The sequence below is a fragment of the Ahaetulla prasina genome, chromosome 12 (genome assembly GCF_028640845.1).
Source record: "Ahaetulla prasina isolate Xishuangbanna chromosome 12, ASM2864084v1, whole genome shotgun sequence".
NCBI classification, from domain to species: Eukaryota; Metazoa; Chordata; class Lepidosauria; order Squamata; family Colubridae; genus Ahaetulla; species Ahaetulla prasina.
In genome coordinates, this window is record NC_080550.1 from 24295076 (window position 1) to 24311079 (window position 16004).

Sequence of the window (16004 nt, forward strand, 5' to 3'; positions counted from 1 at the left end):
ACATGCAACCTTTCCTGGTGCCAATCGAGAGAAATCGTTCTTTTCTTTGGCTTTCGGAGAAACGGGACTCCAGAAATTCTCTGCCAGCAACTCAAAAATGAATTTCTTTGATTTATTTTCCAGTCTCCTCTCAGCCATGACCTCATCCTTAACCTGACTCAGGACGGAATCAAACTGCTATTTGATGCTTTCAATCAAAGACTGAAGGTAATCTCATGCCCAGAAGTTACCATTCTCTCTTCCTACGCATCTACCATGCATGTTGGCAGTGTAGGTTAATCGTAAAAGCGACACCATGTTTGGAGCCACAACTATGCAACTGTGTCTCCATGGCTACTGCTTCTCCCCAGTATTTACATCTTGTGTGTTTACCGGGCTGGCTGCTGCTGCTGCTGCCACTGTGATACGGATGGTTTTGTCAGTCTTGATTTAATGCCTTGATTTTAGATCCCTGTACGAGATTCGAGTGTGTCGTTTCAGCTAGAATATCTGTTGGCTTATGGATAAGCAGGGAGGTTGAATTTCAAAAGAAGACACCTCCCTAATTTGTAGTCCTTGACTTAAAATTATTTGTTTATTTATTATTTATTATTTATTATTTATTTATTTATTTATTTATTTATTTACATTTATATCCCGCCCTTCTCCGAAGACTCAGGGCGGCTTACACTATGTTAGCAATAGTCTTCATTCTATTTGTATATTTATATACAAAGTCAACTTATTGCCCCCAACAATCTGGGTCCTCATTTTACCTACCTTATAAAGGATGGAAGGCTGAGTCAACCTTTACTGGCTGTTCGATGTTACAATAGCACTGAAACAGTGACTTGCGCCCATTTTTCACACTTAATGACCATTGTAGCATCCCCATGGTCACACGATTCAAAATTCAGGTGCTTGATAATGGATTTACCCTGTTTCCCCCAAAATAAGACATCCCTGATAATAAGCCCAATCGGGCTTTTGAGCGCATGCGCTAAAATAAGCCTCCCCCAAAAATATAAGTCGTCACCGAAAATATTTAAACACAGAGCTGGAAATAAGGTAAGACGGCAAAAGAAGCCCCATCTTGTTCCACGCGCCCCAAAATAATGAGACCTCCCCGAAAATAAGGCCAAGCGCTTATTTCAGGGTTCAAAAAGTATAAGACGGGGTCTGATTTTTGGGGGAAATACAGTATATTTGTGATGGTTGCAGTATCCTGGGGTCGTGCGATCCCCCTTTTGTGACCTTCTGAGAAACCAAGTCCATGGGGAAGCCAGATTCACTTAAACAACTGCAGTGATTCACTTAACAGCTGTGGCAAGAAAGGTCGTAAAATAGGGTCAAAACTTAACAAACATCTCACTTAGCAGCAGCAATTTTTGGATTCGATTGTAGCCATAAGTCGAGGACTACCTGTATAAGGAAGGCGATGGGTGACTTCCCTTGTCCATATTTTGGCTGGTGGAGGCTGCCCACTATCACTTACATACCATGAACAGCTCCTTCTTTTCTCCAGCCCAATTGTGCCATCCCCGTTTAATCCTTTTCTCGTCAGTCATATCCAATTTTTCTATTTGGCAGCTCCTCTGAGAACCTGTGGGCCTCCCTTGGCCTTACTGGGAGATAACAGAATAACAGAGTTGGCAGGGACCTTGGAGGTCTTCTAGTCCAGCCCATGCTCTAGCAGGAGACCCTTTGCTCCTCTCCTTTGTAGAATCTTTGGGAAGCTTGGCCTCTCTTCTCAATCGGGGGAGCCATGCTTTCCCCCCTTTTGAAGCTCCTGCTAGGTGTGGGGCAGGATTTGGCGGAGCTGACGTCTTCTCGTAGATCAGCCAATCTCTCTAAAGCAACATAGTGGTGCCCAAGTTTATGCAGGCTTTTGAAGTAAACCATTGGTGAAGTCAGTCTCTCCAGTGGCATTTGGGCAGCATGTGGTTTATCATAGTTTATTCATGGGGAGATGCAAACCATGGTTGACCATGATATGCAAAGCAGCACCTGAAAAATTGATTTTGCAGCTTTTGAGACGGATAGATGGTGTTTGGCCTTCTGCACTTCTGCACTTTGGCCTTCTGCACCAACCACTTCTGTTGATGTTATATGTAAATGAAGATTCAATGATCCAGGCCAAAAGTATCAAAAAAAAAAAGGCTTAACTCGTGGTAACTGGACCAAAGTTTCTTCTGTTGATGTTTTGCTCAGTTCTTCAGCTTCATGGCTGTGCTTTCCTTCCTTCTCTTTTATCTCCTCCTCTGCTTCTTTGCCCACCCCCTTCTCTTACTTTTTCTTGTTTCCTTCCTGCTTTTCGTAACACCCACCTTCAGGTCCATTAAAACAGTTTTTCAACCTTGGCCCCTTTAAGTGGCATGGACTTCAACATGCTGGCTGGGGAATTCTGGGATTTGAAGTCCAGGTCTCTTCAAGGGACTAATGTTAAAGAAGCACATTCAAACTAAAATAGAGGCAAATATCCTCTTCCTTTGTTTTATTCGCATGTAATTGTTAAGTTTTTAAGTTTTTCTTTGAAGTCAAATATGCCCTACAATTCCAGGAGATTAATTGATTAATTTTTCAGAATGTTTACAGTTTTTGTTTCTCTTTTTTCAGGTGATTGAAGTTTATGACTTGACTAAAGTGAAATTAAAGTACTGGTAAGTAGCCAGATGGTCTCCGCAATGGCCATAAAAAAAGACTTATTAAGACATTTTCAATTCTGCAGCAGTTGAGCTGTCTACAGGAAGAGCATGTCAGAAGAGATAGGATGATGGATGCAATTATGCAACCAAATTCGTGCCTTTTTTTATGTACATAGGAGTCTTCAAACTTGGCCAAGTTTTAGGCTTGCGGACTTCAACTCCCAGAATTCCTCAGCCAGCATGAAGTCCGCAAGCCTTAAAATTGCCAAGTTTGGAAATTCCTGATGTACATCATAAAACTTCAGTCAGATGATTGTGACTACTGAGGTGATATTTTGGACTCTCCCCAAGGACATCAAATTTCTTAAGATACTTCTTGAAGGAAAATTGTTAAAACTGGTTGGTTTCAAAAAAGCCGTGTCTTGTCTAAGGTAAAGGTTGCCCTTGCACATATGTGCTAGTCGTTCCCGACTCTAGGGGGGCAGTGCTCATCTCCATTATAAAGCCAAAGAGCCAGCGCTGTCCGAAGACATCTTAGTGGTCATGTGGCTGGCATGACTCAACACCAAAGGCACACGAAATGCTGTTATCTTCCCACCAAAGGTGGTCCCTATTTTTCTACTTGCATTTTTTACATGCTTTCGAACTGCTAGGTTGGCAGAAGCTGGGACAAGTAATGGGAGCTCACCCCGTTACGCGGCACTAGGGATTCGAACCACTGAACTGCCGACCTTTTGATTAACAAGCTCAACATCTTAGCCACTGAGGCTCGCATCCCTTTTGTGTCTTGTGTAAGCATGCTTAAAAGGAATAAAAGATCGAAAAAGAGAAATTGGAGTTTACAGATTGTATCCTTTTTGATTCAGCACGGTGCAGATGAATTTTGAGTCGCCTCAAATTGCCAAAAAGTTCTATTCAATGACAGTTTCTCATTTGCACATTTGCTGGAGAAAGATGATTATTTTCAGGATGAAACATGGCCTATTTGAAATGGCCTTTGGGATAAATTGGGATTTTCAGCTCCGTGTGGCATTGGCTTTCCTGACTGATTCCTAAGCAGGTTACCATAAATTTATTGTTAAATTCTGTGTCACAAGTTTCCCTCCCTGGTGTCTCAGAGCAGCCCTTATTTTTACTCACGGTGTGCTGAAGAGGTATGTGCTTTGCGCTCTTGTATGCTATCCGCACTAATGCCAGGCTCCTCTCCCCTGCGCTGCGCATGCAATTGCACCATCTGCACATGCATGCGGTTTTCGCACGTGCAGTGCACATGCACGAATGCCATCTACGCATGCATGTGCTGCAAACAAGTACTTGCATGTGCAAATGCGCACACATGTGCAGGAGAGCTCCAAATACTAGCTGGGTCCCCTGAATTGCGCACTTGCGCACCGGAGGCCTGAATACCAGTTGGGGAGTGCACGTATGCACAGCTGCAAGTGACTTGGGCGACAGTTCACATGCCCAGAAAGATGGCTCTGTGTGTGCCGCCTCAGGCACATGAGCCATAGGTTCACTATCATGGGTCTATTCCAATGGCCCCAAGCTTTTGGGCACCAGAAACCGGTTCCACGGAGAGAGGTTTTTCTGAGGACCGGGTTGTGTGTGTGGTTTTGCGTGCTACCTGCATCCTGTGAATGGGGCTTTGCTTGTTTGCGAGGCCTGGGACCTGGCATGCCATGGACTGGTGCCGATCCATGGACCGGGGGTTGGGGACCCCCAGTTGGAGTGGAACATGTTTTTCACTGAACTTCTCAAACCAAATGTATAGGTAGTCCTCCTTAGGCAGCTTAGTCATTAAGTAATGTGCTCACTTAAGTAAAACCACAGGTGTATTTGTCATCTTCCTTCAGGTTTCCTTGGGCTTCACAGCAGTGTTTCCCAAACTCAACAACTTTCAGATGGATGGGGTTCCTTGGGAATTCTGGGAGCTGAAGTCCATCCATCTCAAAATGGCTGAGATTGAGAGAGATGGTTTGACAGACCTGCGAAGGCTGTAAACGCGAGGATTGGTTGCGAAGTTGCATTTTCATCACTGTTGCAATCGCAAATCGTCACTAAAAGAGACAGTCATTAAATGACTACCTGTACTACAGTTTCCCCAGCATTGCATTATGTGGACAGCACAGGGAGGCATCCAAGCAGCCCTTCCCTGCTCACATACAGCTGTGCAGGCAGACAAATTCAGTAGATTTCTTACTAGACCTTTGCCAAATTTGTATCTGTCGGTTCAGTTATTATACAGGTGGTCCTCGACTTAACGTCCACAATAGAGCCCAAGATTCCTGTTGTTAATTGAGACATTTGTTAAGGGAAGTTTGCCCCGTTGTACGACCTTCCTTACCATAGTTGTTAAGTGAATCACTGCAGTTCTTACGTTAGTAACTCGTTTGCTAAGTGAATCTGGCTTTCCCTTTGATCTGAATCCTATTCCACCCTCCTCATCTTAAAAGCTGGTCAAAATGCCGAGTACAGGCAGTCCTTGACTTACAACAGTTCATTTAGTAACTGTTCAAAGGCACAGCGGCACTGAAGAAAGTGACTTATGACCATTTCTTACACTTACAACCGTTGCAACCTCCCCACGGTCACATGAACAAAATTTGGACGCTTAGCAATTGCTTCGTCTTTATGACGATTTCAGTGTCCTGAGATCAGGTGATCCTCATTTGCAACCTTCGGACCAGCAAAGTCACTGGGGAAGCCAGATTCACTTAAAAACTGTATGACTAAGTTAACAACTGCAGTGTTTCACTTAACAAGAAAAGTTATAAAGTGGGCCGGAAGTCACTTAACATATGTCTTGCTTAGCAACAGAAATGTTGGGCTCAATTGTGGTCCTAAATTGAGGACTACCTGTATTATTTCTTGAAAGATACTTGGTGTGATGGAGTGAAAAATGGTTCGTAAATCTATGATGAGAAACTAGTAACAGTGCATGTTCATTCTTTGGACTTTCTCTTCTAAACCCATTTAAAAAAAAAAACTGTAATTGCAGAAGATCTGATGAAAATAAGAAAATAATGGATTTGGCTTGAAAGAGCATTCTGTTTCTCACCCCATTAAACCAGTAGTTGCAACAAAAGCATGTTGTACATGGCGTGAAAGTGTGTTAAATATACTTTTGAGCCTTTTACCGAAAGAACTCTGCATTAGAATTTCACGTCTGAGCAGATTCGGTTAAAAGCAGAGATAGAATAGGGTATTTAACCCGAAGCCCCAGATCACAAATAGCTTTGAGCAAGGTAGTTTTTGCAAGTTTCACGCTGCAAAAAAAAAATGGGAACATTCTAGTTTGCTGGGTTGTGGAAATCTGAAAAAAAAGAAACAGTGAAAATAAAAAGATTTTGAAGACATTTGTGAATGCGAGGGTAACTTTGCATTTGACTGGTTGGTTTTAATTAATCTTTTCTTTTTTTTTCCCTAGTGGTGTTCATTTTAACTCTCACGCTATTCCTCCTACCATTGAACAAATTGATCAGTCTTTTGGAGCCACCCATCCAGGAGGTGAGTTTTGGACATTAAAAAAGATACAAATCTTGCTTGGCAGCTCATGTCCAGAAGAATCCTTTTGCCAGATTAGATTAGATTAGATTAGATTAGATTAGATTAGATTAGATTAGATTAGATTAGATTAGATTAGATTAGATTAGATTAACAGAGGTGGAAAGGACCTTGTAAGTCATCTAGTCCAGAGGTGTTCTGTCCCCCCACCTCAGTCTGGGAAGCACGAGAAAATGACTCAATTAGCCGGCAATTGAGTCCACAGCAGCTATCAGCTCTGGCAGCAACCCAGCAAGCATCTGCCAAGGTTTTTCTGTTATCTTTCTTGATGCCGGCGTGTCAAACAGGAAATCAGGAATAAACAGCACTTCAGCTCAAGTTCTCTCTAGGCAGTTTGATTTGTTCGTCACAAAGCAGTATAGCATCCCCTCCTGCTTTTATACCCTGTGGGGTGTGGCTCCATGACTCAGCACTTTCTAGGCCTGCCCCATTCATGCTTCTGTTGTTCCCGCCTCTCTTGTCTATGAAACCTGGGGTCTAACCAGGACTGATTGTCCTCAGCTGGGTATGGAAGCGTTTTCTGGGCGGGGGGAGATACAGGAGACAGAGGCCTCGTCACCTCTTCCACCTGGCCTGCCTCTAGCTCCTGGAGCTGAGCCAGGGAAGCCAGCCCTGCAGAAGGGAGCCCTGACGGCCCTTCCCCCTCACTCTCTGAGTCACTCTCTGGCAGGGGGCCAGGCCCGGGGGGGGGGTGGAGCCACAACAAGATGTCTAGTCCAGAGCAAAGCTTTGCTGGCTGGGAGATTCTGGGAGTTGAAGTCCGCCAGGCTTAAAGTTGCCAAGGTTGGAGACCTCTGATCTAGTCCAATCCCCCACTCAAGCAGGAGACCCTGCCTATACCATTTCCAACAAATGGCAGTCCAAGAGAGTCCCTTCTTCCTTTTAATTTCAGATTCAGGTTGATAGGTTTACATAGGTAGTCCTTGATTTACAACAGTTCATTGCATGACCTTTCGAAGATACAGTCGCACTGAACAAAGTGACAAGATTTTTTTTTCCACATTTAAGATTGCGACTTATGGTTGTTTTCATACCTACAATTGTTGCAGCATCTCCACAATGACCTGATCAAAATTCCGACACCTGGCAACTGATTCATATTTATGACAGTCGCAATGTCCCGGGCTCATGTGATCCCCTTTTGGGACCTTCTGACAAGCAAAGTCCATGGGAAAGCCAGATTCACTTAACAACCGGGCTATGGATTTAACAACTGCACTTTAACAGCTGTGACAAGAAATGTCATAAAATGGGGCAAAACTCATTCAGGGATTGTCTCGCTTAGCAACAAAAATTTTGGGCTCAATTATGGTCATAAGTCAAGACTACCTGTATAGCTTATCATTTGGAGAGTCCCTTGGTTTCTGTATAGGATGACTTTGGACAGAGAAAAAAATGCATAAAAGAGCACAGATTATTGGAGAAGGCACGTGACAATTTAGTAAAATTGTCAACAGACAAAAACAGACAATAAAACTGGAAAGGATGAGAAAGAGTTGACCTTTTGAGTGGACCAGATTCTTTGAAGAAATGTATGGTTTACAAACCACAGCACCTGCATTCATGTCTCCTGCTAAACCAAAAAACAAATCAAAAGATATGGTGGCTTAGTGCCACCTTCTCCAATTTGGTGGAGCTCCAGAATTGCCCAACCAATGTAGGTTGACAAAATCCCAAGACGTCAGGAAGACATCAGACTGAAGAAGATCATGAACTAGAAGGTATTTTATGACTAAGAGGACAGTTAATCTCTGGAACGACTGTGGGTGCTCCATCACTTATCAAGGAGAGGTCCAACCTAGAACTAAGGAGAAATTTCCTGACAGTGAGAACAACTAATCCGTGGAACGGCTTAGCGATGGGAATAAATTCATCCCATGATATCAGTCCATCAAGAGAGGCCATGTCAAGACATCAGCATGGCAGGGACCCTAGGATTAGCTCCTTTTTTGTTCTGGGGTCCACAGAATTTTGAGTGAGAACAATTAACCAGTGGAACAAATTACCTTCAGAAATTGTGGTTGCTCCATCACTGGAGGTCTTTAAGAAGAGACTGGACATCCATTTTTTCTGAAATGGTATAGGATCTCCTGCTTGGGCAGGGGGTTGAACTAGAAGGCCTCCAAGGTCCCTTCCAATTCTGTTGTCCCAAAGATGCTTTTTCAAGAGGCAGCTTGGATGTTCTGGTGTTTCTTTGAAGACATTTTGCTTCTCATCCAAGGAGCTTCTTCAGCTCTGATGGATGGTGGGGCTGAAGAAGCTCCTTGGATGAGAAGCGAAAGGTCTTCAAAGAAAAACCAGAAAGTCCAGTTGCCTCTTGGAAAAAAGTACCTTTGGGACAACCATGACCTGGATGACTCTGAATCTCCACAGACGTTCCCATTCTGTATTTCTCAAAACATTTTAGTGACACAAATGAAGAGAAAATATGGCAGATACATATATCTAGTTTGTTGGTTTTCTTGTGCTGTCTACCAGGATTGTGGAAAACCTTCAAAGAGATCCATGATGGGATGAACAGGAGCAACATCGAAAACATTTCTATAAATCTGGGGGGGAAATGCAGCTATTTTAACAGTTGAAAAAAAGTTGCTGGGAAACACTTCTTTTGAAGGGTTGTTTGTTGTCCTTTTCTGGAAAATGCGATGTAGGATGGGGTCTTTAGTCTGATTTTATTCTTTCTGTGATGTTGTAGCACAAACAGACAAGTTTGGAATATTAGAATAGAATAGAGCTGGAAGGGACCTTGGAGGTCTTCTAGTCCAGCCCCCTGGTCAAGCAGGAGAACCTAGAACCTCAGATAAGTGACTGTCCAGTCTCTTCTTAAAAACCTCCAATGATGAAGCACCCACAACTTCTGGTGGCAAGCAGTTCCACCGGTTAATTTCCTCACTGTTAGAAAGTTTCTCCTTAATTCCAGTTGCTTCTCTCCATTGTTTCTGTTCTGCCCTCTTGTGCTTTGGAGAATAATTTGACCCCCTTTTCTTTGTGGCAGCCCCTCAAATACTGGAACACTGCTCTCATGTCACCCCTAATTCTTTTCTTTAGACTGGCCGGATCCAAAACTTGCAGCTGTTTATTTTAAACTTTTATTATATGCCTCAAAATAGTGTAAATAATTCATACCAGGAAAGCACCAAGTTGCTTGGAAGGGAATTTGCTTGGTGGTTCATTTGTTACAGGGTTTTCTTTTTCCTTGTCAGTAGCATTTAATTGCTTAATTGCTTGCTTGTCTTAGTCATCAAGTTGAAGCTTCTCCTAAAAGGTGAACCATCCAGATTACACAGTTACTAAATTTGGATAATTTTCTTTGCAATAGTAACAGTGTAAATATCAAACTGAAAATGCAAATAAAAAAAGAGCTCTAAATATTTGCCATTCTCAATTATAATGAGATATAAGTATCAAGCTGATCAACAAAAGAGGATTTAAAAGCCAGGATGAAACAACATATCCAAATAGTATTTTTCTTCCAAGAATTCAGCTTTTGTAAGAGACAGGAAGTCAAGGCAAATGTTTGAGTTCCGATCAGAAACTTCTACAGACGATCCTCGACTTAAAACCACTCACTTAGTGACCATTCAAAATTACAGTGTCACTGAAAAGTGACTTAGGACCAATTTTCACACATACGACCATTACAGCATGTGGTTACATGATCCAAATTCAGATGCTTGGCAACTGACTCATAGTTACGACGCTTGCAGTATCACGGAGGTCGCGGGAGCTCCTTTTGTGACCTTTTGACAAGCAAAGTCAATGGGGAAACCAGATTCACTCAACAATGGCAGTGCTTCACTTTACAACTGTGGCAAGAAAGCTTGCAAAAATGGGCAAAACTCCCTTAACACGTGTCTCGCTTAGTGACATAAATTTTGGCCTCGATTGAGGTCAAAAGTCAAGGACTGTCTTCACCCGTTTATTCCTCTTATCCTGTTTCTTTTTTGTTGCGCCTTGATATTCCGTAGCATGCTTCCTTGTGTTTCTTCCTTGTTTTTTTCTTATTATTTAGCCCCATTATAACATCTAGCCAAACAGGTTAGGTAGGTTGTGTTGCAACTGTAGAAACTTGCAGGTCCTGTTTGAGCTGCGTACCACAGGAATCAATGTTCCAAAAATCCAGAAATGGGGACATCTAATTTTTCACCCAATTAAAAATAACAGCTGTGATCCCATGAAAAACTTCATTTTTTGCCCTGACTCTTGGGTTTTCCTCTGGGTATTAACCAGCAGAACAACTTGCCTCCAGAAGTTGTGAATGCTCCAGCACTGGAAGTTTTTAATAATAATAATAATAATAATGTTTTAATTTGTATACCGCCCTTCTCCCGAAGGACTCAGGGCGGTGAACAGGCAAATAAAATACAAACAGAAACATACACCATAATTAAAACAACCCTTAAAAAACTGATTCAAGTATGCCAGAAATTTAAAATGACATTACACCCCATACAAATTACAACAATTTAAAACCCAATTTAAGAACAGATTGGACAGCCATTTGTTTGAAATGAAATAGGGTTTCCTGCCTGAGCAAGGGGTTGAACTAGAAGACCTTCAGGGTCTCTTCCAACTCTGTTATTCTGTATATTTAATTTTCCTAGAGTATCTTGAAACCCCTACTGTTTACCAGATGATTGGAAAAAAGTGAGACGTGTTATAATTGTTGTGGTCTGCCAGTAGCCTGCGGAGCTGGCGATGGAGTCAGATAGCGATGAGGCTGAGGAAGAACATGGGGCCAGTCCTGGAGGCTGGGAAAGGCCCGGATGAGGCTCTGCGTCGGAGGCAGAGGTGGAGCCAGGGTCATCAGGGGGTGACGTGCGGACTCCAGAGCCTCCAGAGGCTGACAGTAGTGAGGCAGAGGAACAGGAGGAGCCTGTTCCTAATGCACGCATGAGAAAAGCTGTCTGTTTGAAGTCGGAGATAATGAGGTTCGATGGGACCTTAAATCCAGAAAAATTCGCTCTTAAGAGCAAACCCCCTGGAGAGATCTACCACTCCCCCACAGCTCTGCACACCCCCTTATGCCCAAGGGGTATGCTAAGGTCAGTGAACAGTGATTTATACTGTTTCACTGACTTTTACGATCTTCTAACGCGGAGCGCCCTGTTAGAGCACCCTGCAGGAGTGGTGACGTCACTGGAAGGGGGAAAAAGGGGGAAGGGGGGAAAGGGGGACGTCACTGGAAGGGGGAAAAAAAGTTTTTGTTTATTAAAACTTTTTCAACAAAAAAAAAAGAGAGAAAAGCTGTCTGAAGGCAAGAGCAGCTAAAACAAAGAGGACGACTCGGGAGTAGGGCCAAGAGATGATTGGCCCCTCCCATAAGGCTTAAAAGACTAGCGACGGCGTTTGGACTCTTTGCCAGAAAACAGCGTTGATAGCTTTGTCTTGTTGCATTTGTTTCATATCGGTTTTGCCACATTCTGAATTTTTGCCAAGAAAGGCCTTTGGCAGTTTGCCTAATTGGACCAAGGTTGGTGATAGGACTGAGGTATTGTGTTGGGAGGAATTTGCTTTAGTTTAGTTGGACTATGCTGAGAATGAAGTAATTCTCAGCTGTTCTAATAAAGTTTGTTTGTTTTTACACTGACTGAGTTTCCTACTACCTACTTGGGCCTGGGTCACAACAATAATGAAGAGCTCAACCATGGGATAGATTCAGAAGAAAAATGTTTAGATTATTAGTCCTGAGCGACTATAATTGAACCCACAATTTCAGTTGTAAATTGTGACGGGCATGAAGTGGATCGCCATGTAACCACGCCTGATTTTATGACCTTTTAGTAATGGTCGTTCAGCAAACCCATTGTTTGCTATGCGGCATTTACCGGAAATGGGAAATAAATGTTGGTTTATGGAAATACTATGGTCACGTGATTACGGGATGCTACAAACAGATGGTTGCCAAGCATCCAAAATATGATGATGTAACTGGGGGGAGGGGAGCAGATATCCCCCCAGCAGATGACCCTTCAAATCTGGGTCATAGGTCAGTTCTTCAGGCTCTGTTGTAACTTTGAGCAGTCACTAAGTGAACTGTCGTAAGTCTATGTTTACCTATATGGGAGTGTTGTGAATGCAAAGTTTGGCTGTATCAATATTAGTGCCAAGTTTGGGTTTTAAAAAGAGTTACTTTTTTTTACATGCTGCTGTGTGTTTTTTCCACCAGTTTACAACTCTGCCGAGCAACTTTTCCATCTCAACTTCAGGGGCCTGTCCTTTTCCTTTCAGTTGGACTCATGGACTGAAACTCCAAAGTATGAGGTCAGCTATCTTATTTAAAAAATAAAAAATGCAAAAAGAAAATAACGTATTCGTTTCTTCCCTGTGTTCCCTTTCCTTGATTGTAAAAATGTGTGGTTTAGACCAGGGGTCTCCAACCTTGGCAACTTCACAACTTGTGGCCTTCAACTCCCAGAATTCCTCAGCCAGCTTTGCTCCGGGGAGCTGAAGTCCACAAGTTTAACTCTTGCGGGCTGAAGTCCACAAGTCGTAAAGCTACCAAGGTTGGAGACCCCTGGTTTAGACTACACTGCAGGGGTGAATCCAGAGAAAGGTTAAAAAAATACCCAGCTTGGAGGCCTGAACTGGAGACCATGCATCTTTTTCATATGAATTCAGGACACATGTAAAAAGAGCTGGGCTCATGAACTAGACACACACATGCACGCATGGAAGGACACACCATGCCAGCTAATGCCCCTAATCAGGAGGTTTGACCCCCAAGCTATAACTATAGCAATCATGTCAAGCTATAGTATGTTTATCCATGTTTTGTTGAATAAACCACCATCGCCCAGGTTAATACTACTGTGGCCTGTCGGCCGCCGGCCACTTTAGCAGCCAAAACAGAGGAGGAGGAGGCGGCATGGGAGTCAGAGGCAGCCTGAGAGCTCTGAGGGCAAAGAGGGCATGGAGCTGTCAGAGAGAGAGAGAGAAGTGGAGCCTGGGCCGTCCATCAGCCCTCAGATAGAGAGTCAACAGCCCCCAGGTCTGGAGGGGGCTGATGAGGAAAAGTAGGAACAGCTGGCTCCAGTGCCTGACGCATGGATGCGCAGAAGGCAGAGGAGAGGAGAGCAGTGGAAATCTGTGGGCCGATCTTTGGGACTGAAGAGCCACCACTGCTAATGAAACCCCACCCTAGCTCTGGGGATAAAAGGCAGGGGGTGGAGATGACTAGATGTGGCAGACAAATATTCATCTCCCTGATGGACTTGTTACCTGAGGTGAGACAGAAACTTTTTGCCGGGGCTGCTGGCGCTCCTAATAAAGGAACGTTTGCGATCAGTTCAAAGGGTTTGTCGTGTTTGGGGAGCTGGGTCAGAGCAGTTATCCACTAAGCCATAAACCTTGATTTTAGAGAGACAATGGCTACGTTCTCCTGCCGAAACCCAAACAAATCCCCTTATGACTCACCGAGATATGTAAAGCAGATCCTGGGTTTTGCAAGAGAGGGATTCAATTTTCCGCTAAGCTCTTTATAAGAGATGAAGGTGCAGCTTTGGGAGCGTAAAAAAAAGAACTGCTGGTGGTGTGTTCAGTTATTCACAATACCTTTTCATTTCGATTTCCGCAGCCAAACTTTGCCCACGGCTTAGCCTCTCTGCAAATCCCACACGGTGCAACTGTGAAACGCATGTACATCTACAGTGGAAACAGTTTACAGGATACGAAGTACGTCGCTCTTATGTTGTGGGAGGGACCTTAGAGGTCTTCTAGTCCAACCCCCTGCTCAAGCAGGAGACCCTACACTCAATAATTAATCTGATTGCTAATTAATTGAATTAAATACAGATTGCAAATTAAATACAATCAACTAGATTAATAATTTATTAATCTAGGGATATAAAATGTCAATATTTTATGTGGGCTGCCTTATTGAAAAATGGAAATAATGTATTCATTTTTTCCCCTGTACCTTTTCTCTATTATAAATTATGTGGTTTAGACTACACAGCATGCATGGCTATGTAAAATGTTGCTTTTTCACGCATATAATTAATATACTTGTGCAGGTAGTGCTCAGTTCATGACAAATAACCATTCAAAGTTATGATGGACTCAAAAAAAGTTAGTTATGACCTGTCCTCAAATCTACAACTAACACACACACACACATCCTGTTCGCATCATCACATTTTGGGCCTGTAGTAACTAGGTCACATTTATGACAAATTCAGCACCCTCCAGTTACATGATTGTGTTTTGTGACATTTTTTTGGCTTTTTGTGGCAAAAAAACACCCACATCAAGCAATGTCAGTAAAACAAGCTGGACTCAGTTAAGGACCATGTGATTTACTTAACAACTGCAGTGATTCTCTTAAAGATGATGGCGGAAAAGGTCCTACAATTGGGCGTAATTCACTTCATCACTCTTTTGGTTAGCAACGTAAATTCTGGTCCCAATTGTTGTCATAAGTCGAGGACCACCTGTACTGAGCGTGAATACTTGGTGTTAGTCCTTCACTAAGATGTATTTCATCTTCTGTTTTGTGCTTAAAAGTCTTTTTTTCTCTCTGTTCAGTTCAGGAAACACTTTCAGTTTCCAGGCTGAGAAATTTGGTTTTTTACACATTGATTTCTTGGCATGCAAAACATCTCTCAAAATTTCTATGGCGATTCTTTGTCATCCAGGTCATGGTTGTCCCAAAGGTGCTTTTTCAGGAGGTAACTGGACTTTCTGGTTTTTCTTTGAAGACATTTCACTTTTCATCCAAGAAGCTTCTTCATTTCTGACTGGATTTCCATTCTTCCGTTCCCCGCCATCAGGTCGGAGCTGAAGAAGCTTCTTGGATGAGAAACGAAACATCTTCAGAGAAAAGCCAGAATTGGCTCCTGAAAAAAGCACCTTTAGGTCATCTCTCAAAAATCTGCCTTTTTTTTCCTAAACAGATGGCCTCTGTTTAGGAAAACAGTGAATATCCAGAATAAAATAATTTGGCATATGGCTTTTATTGGCTGACAAACTTCAAAGTGTGATTTATTAATCCGGCCATTCTTCAGCAGAGGCTTCCCTTTTTTCTCTATTGGGCTACAGTTCCCATCATCCTCCAATCACCTTCCGGAGTTGGACTTACCCTTCCATTGCGATGTCTATTTTGAGTTAGGAAGTTTGGGATATGGAAACCTTCAGGATTGGTAAAGGAACATACCCTATTTTAAATTATTTACATTGTTTTATGCTTTTAGGGCACCTATGATGCCACTCAGCTGTTTCCTCGGAAATGTGTATGCAGAATACGTTGATGTTCTCCGAGATGCAGCTGGACCCTCAGGTTTACGACTGCGATTGCTCACTGCAGGTATAAGAGTATGTCCAGGTCTAGTCACCATGATATAAAAAAGTTGTTGAGACCCTAGAAAGAGTGCAGAGAAGAGCAACAAAGATGATTAGGGGGGCCTAGAGGCCAAACCATATGATGAACATTTGAGGGGATCTAGGTATGTCTAATCTAATGAGGAGAAGAACCTGGGGTGACTTGATAGCAGTCTTCCAATATCTGAGGGGCTGTCATAGAGAAGAGGGGGCCGACTTATTCTCCTGTTTGAGCAGCGGGTTGGACTAGAACAGGATTCTCCAACCTTGGCAACTTTAAGCCTGGAGGACTTCAAGTCCTCCAGGCTTAAAGTTTCCAAGGTTGGAGAACCCTGGACTAGAAGACCACCAACATCCCTCCCAGCTCTATTCTGACTGATCAATTGGTTTTTAAGAAGAGACTGGACAGCCACCTGTCTGAAATGAGATAGGGTCTCCTGCTTGAGCAGGAGGTTGGACTGGAAGACCTCCAAGGTCCCTTCCAACTCTTGTTGTTCT

At 43.0% G+C, this 16004-nt stretch overlaps 1 protein-coding gene across 1 annotated transcript in view; it reads left to right on the top strand.

Annotated features, from left to right (window-relative positions):
* Positions 1-16004, top strand: part of PHAF1 (phagosome assembly factor 1) — a 72955-nt gene that overhangs the window by 41553 nt on the left and 15398 nt on the right. The window contains exons 4-9 of the mRNA XM_058154727.1: positions 124-207; positions 2596-2639; positions 6052-6131; positions 12358-12452; positions 13765-13862; positions 15380-15492. Coding sequence (XP_058010710.1) covers positions 124-207; positions 2596-2639; positions 6052-6131; positions 12358-12452; positions 13765-13862; positions 15380-15492 — 514 coding nt within the window. The remainder of the gene's footprint in view (positions 1-123; positions 208-2595; positions 2640-6051; positions 6132-12357; positions 12453-13764; positions 13863-15379; positions 15493-16004) is intronic.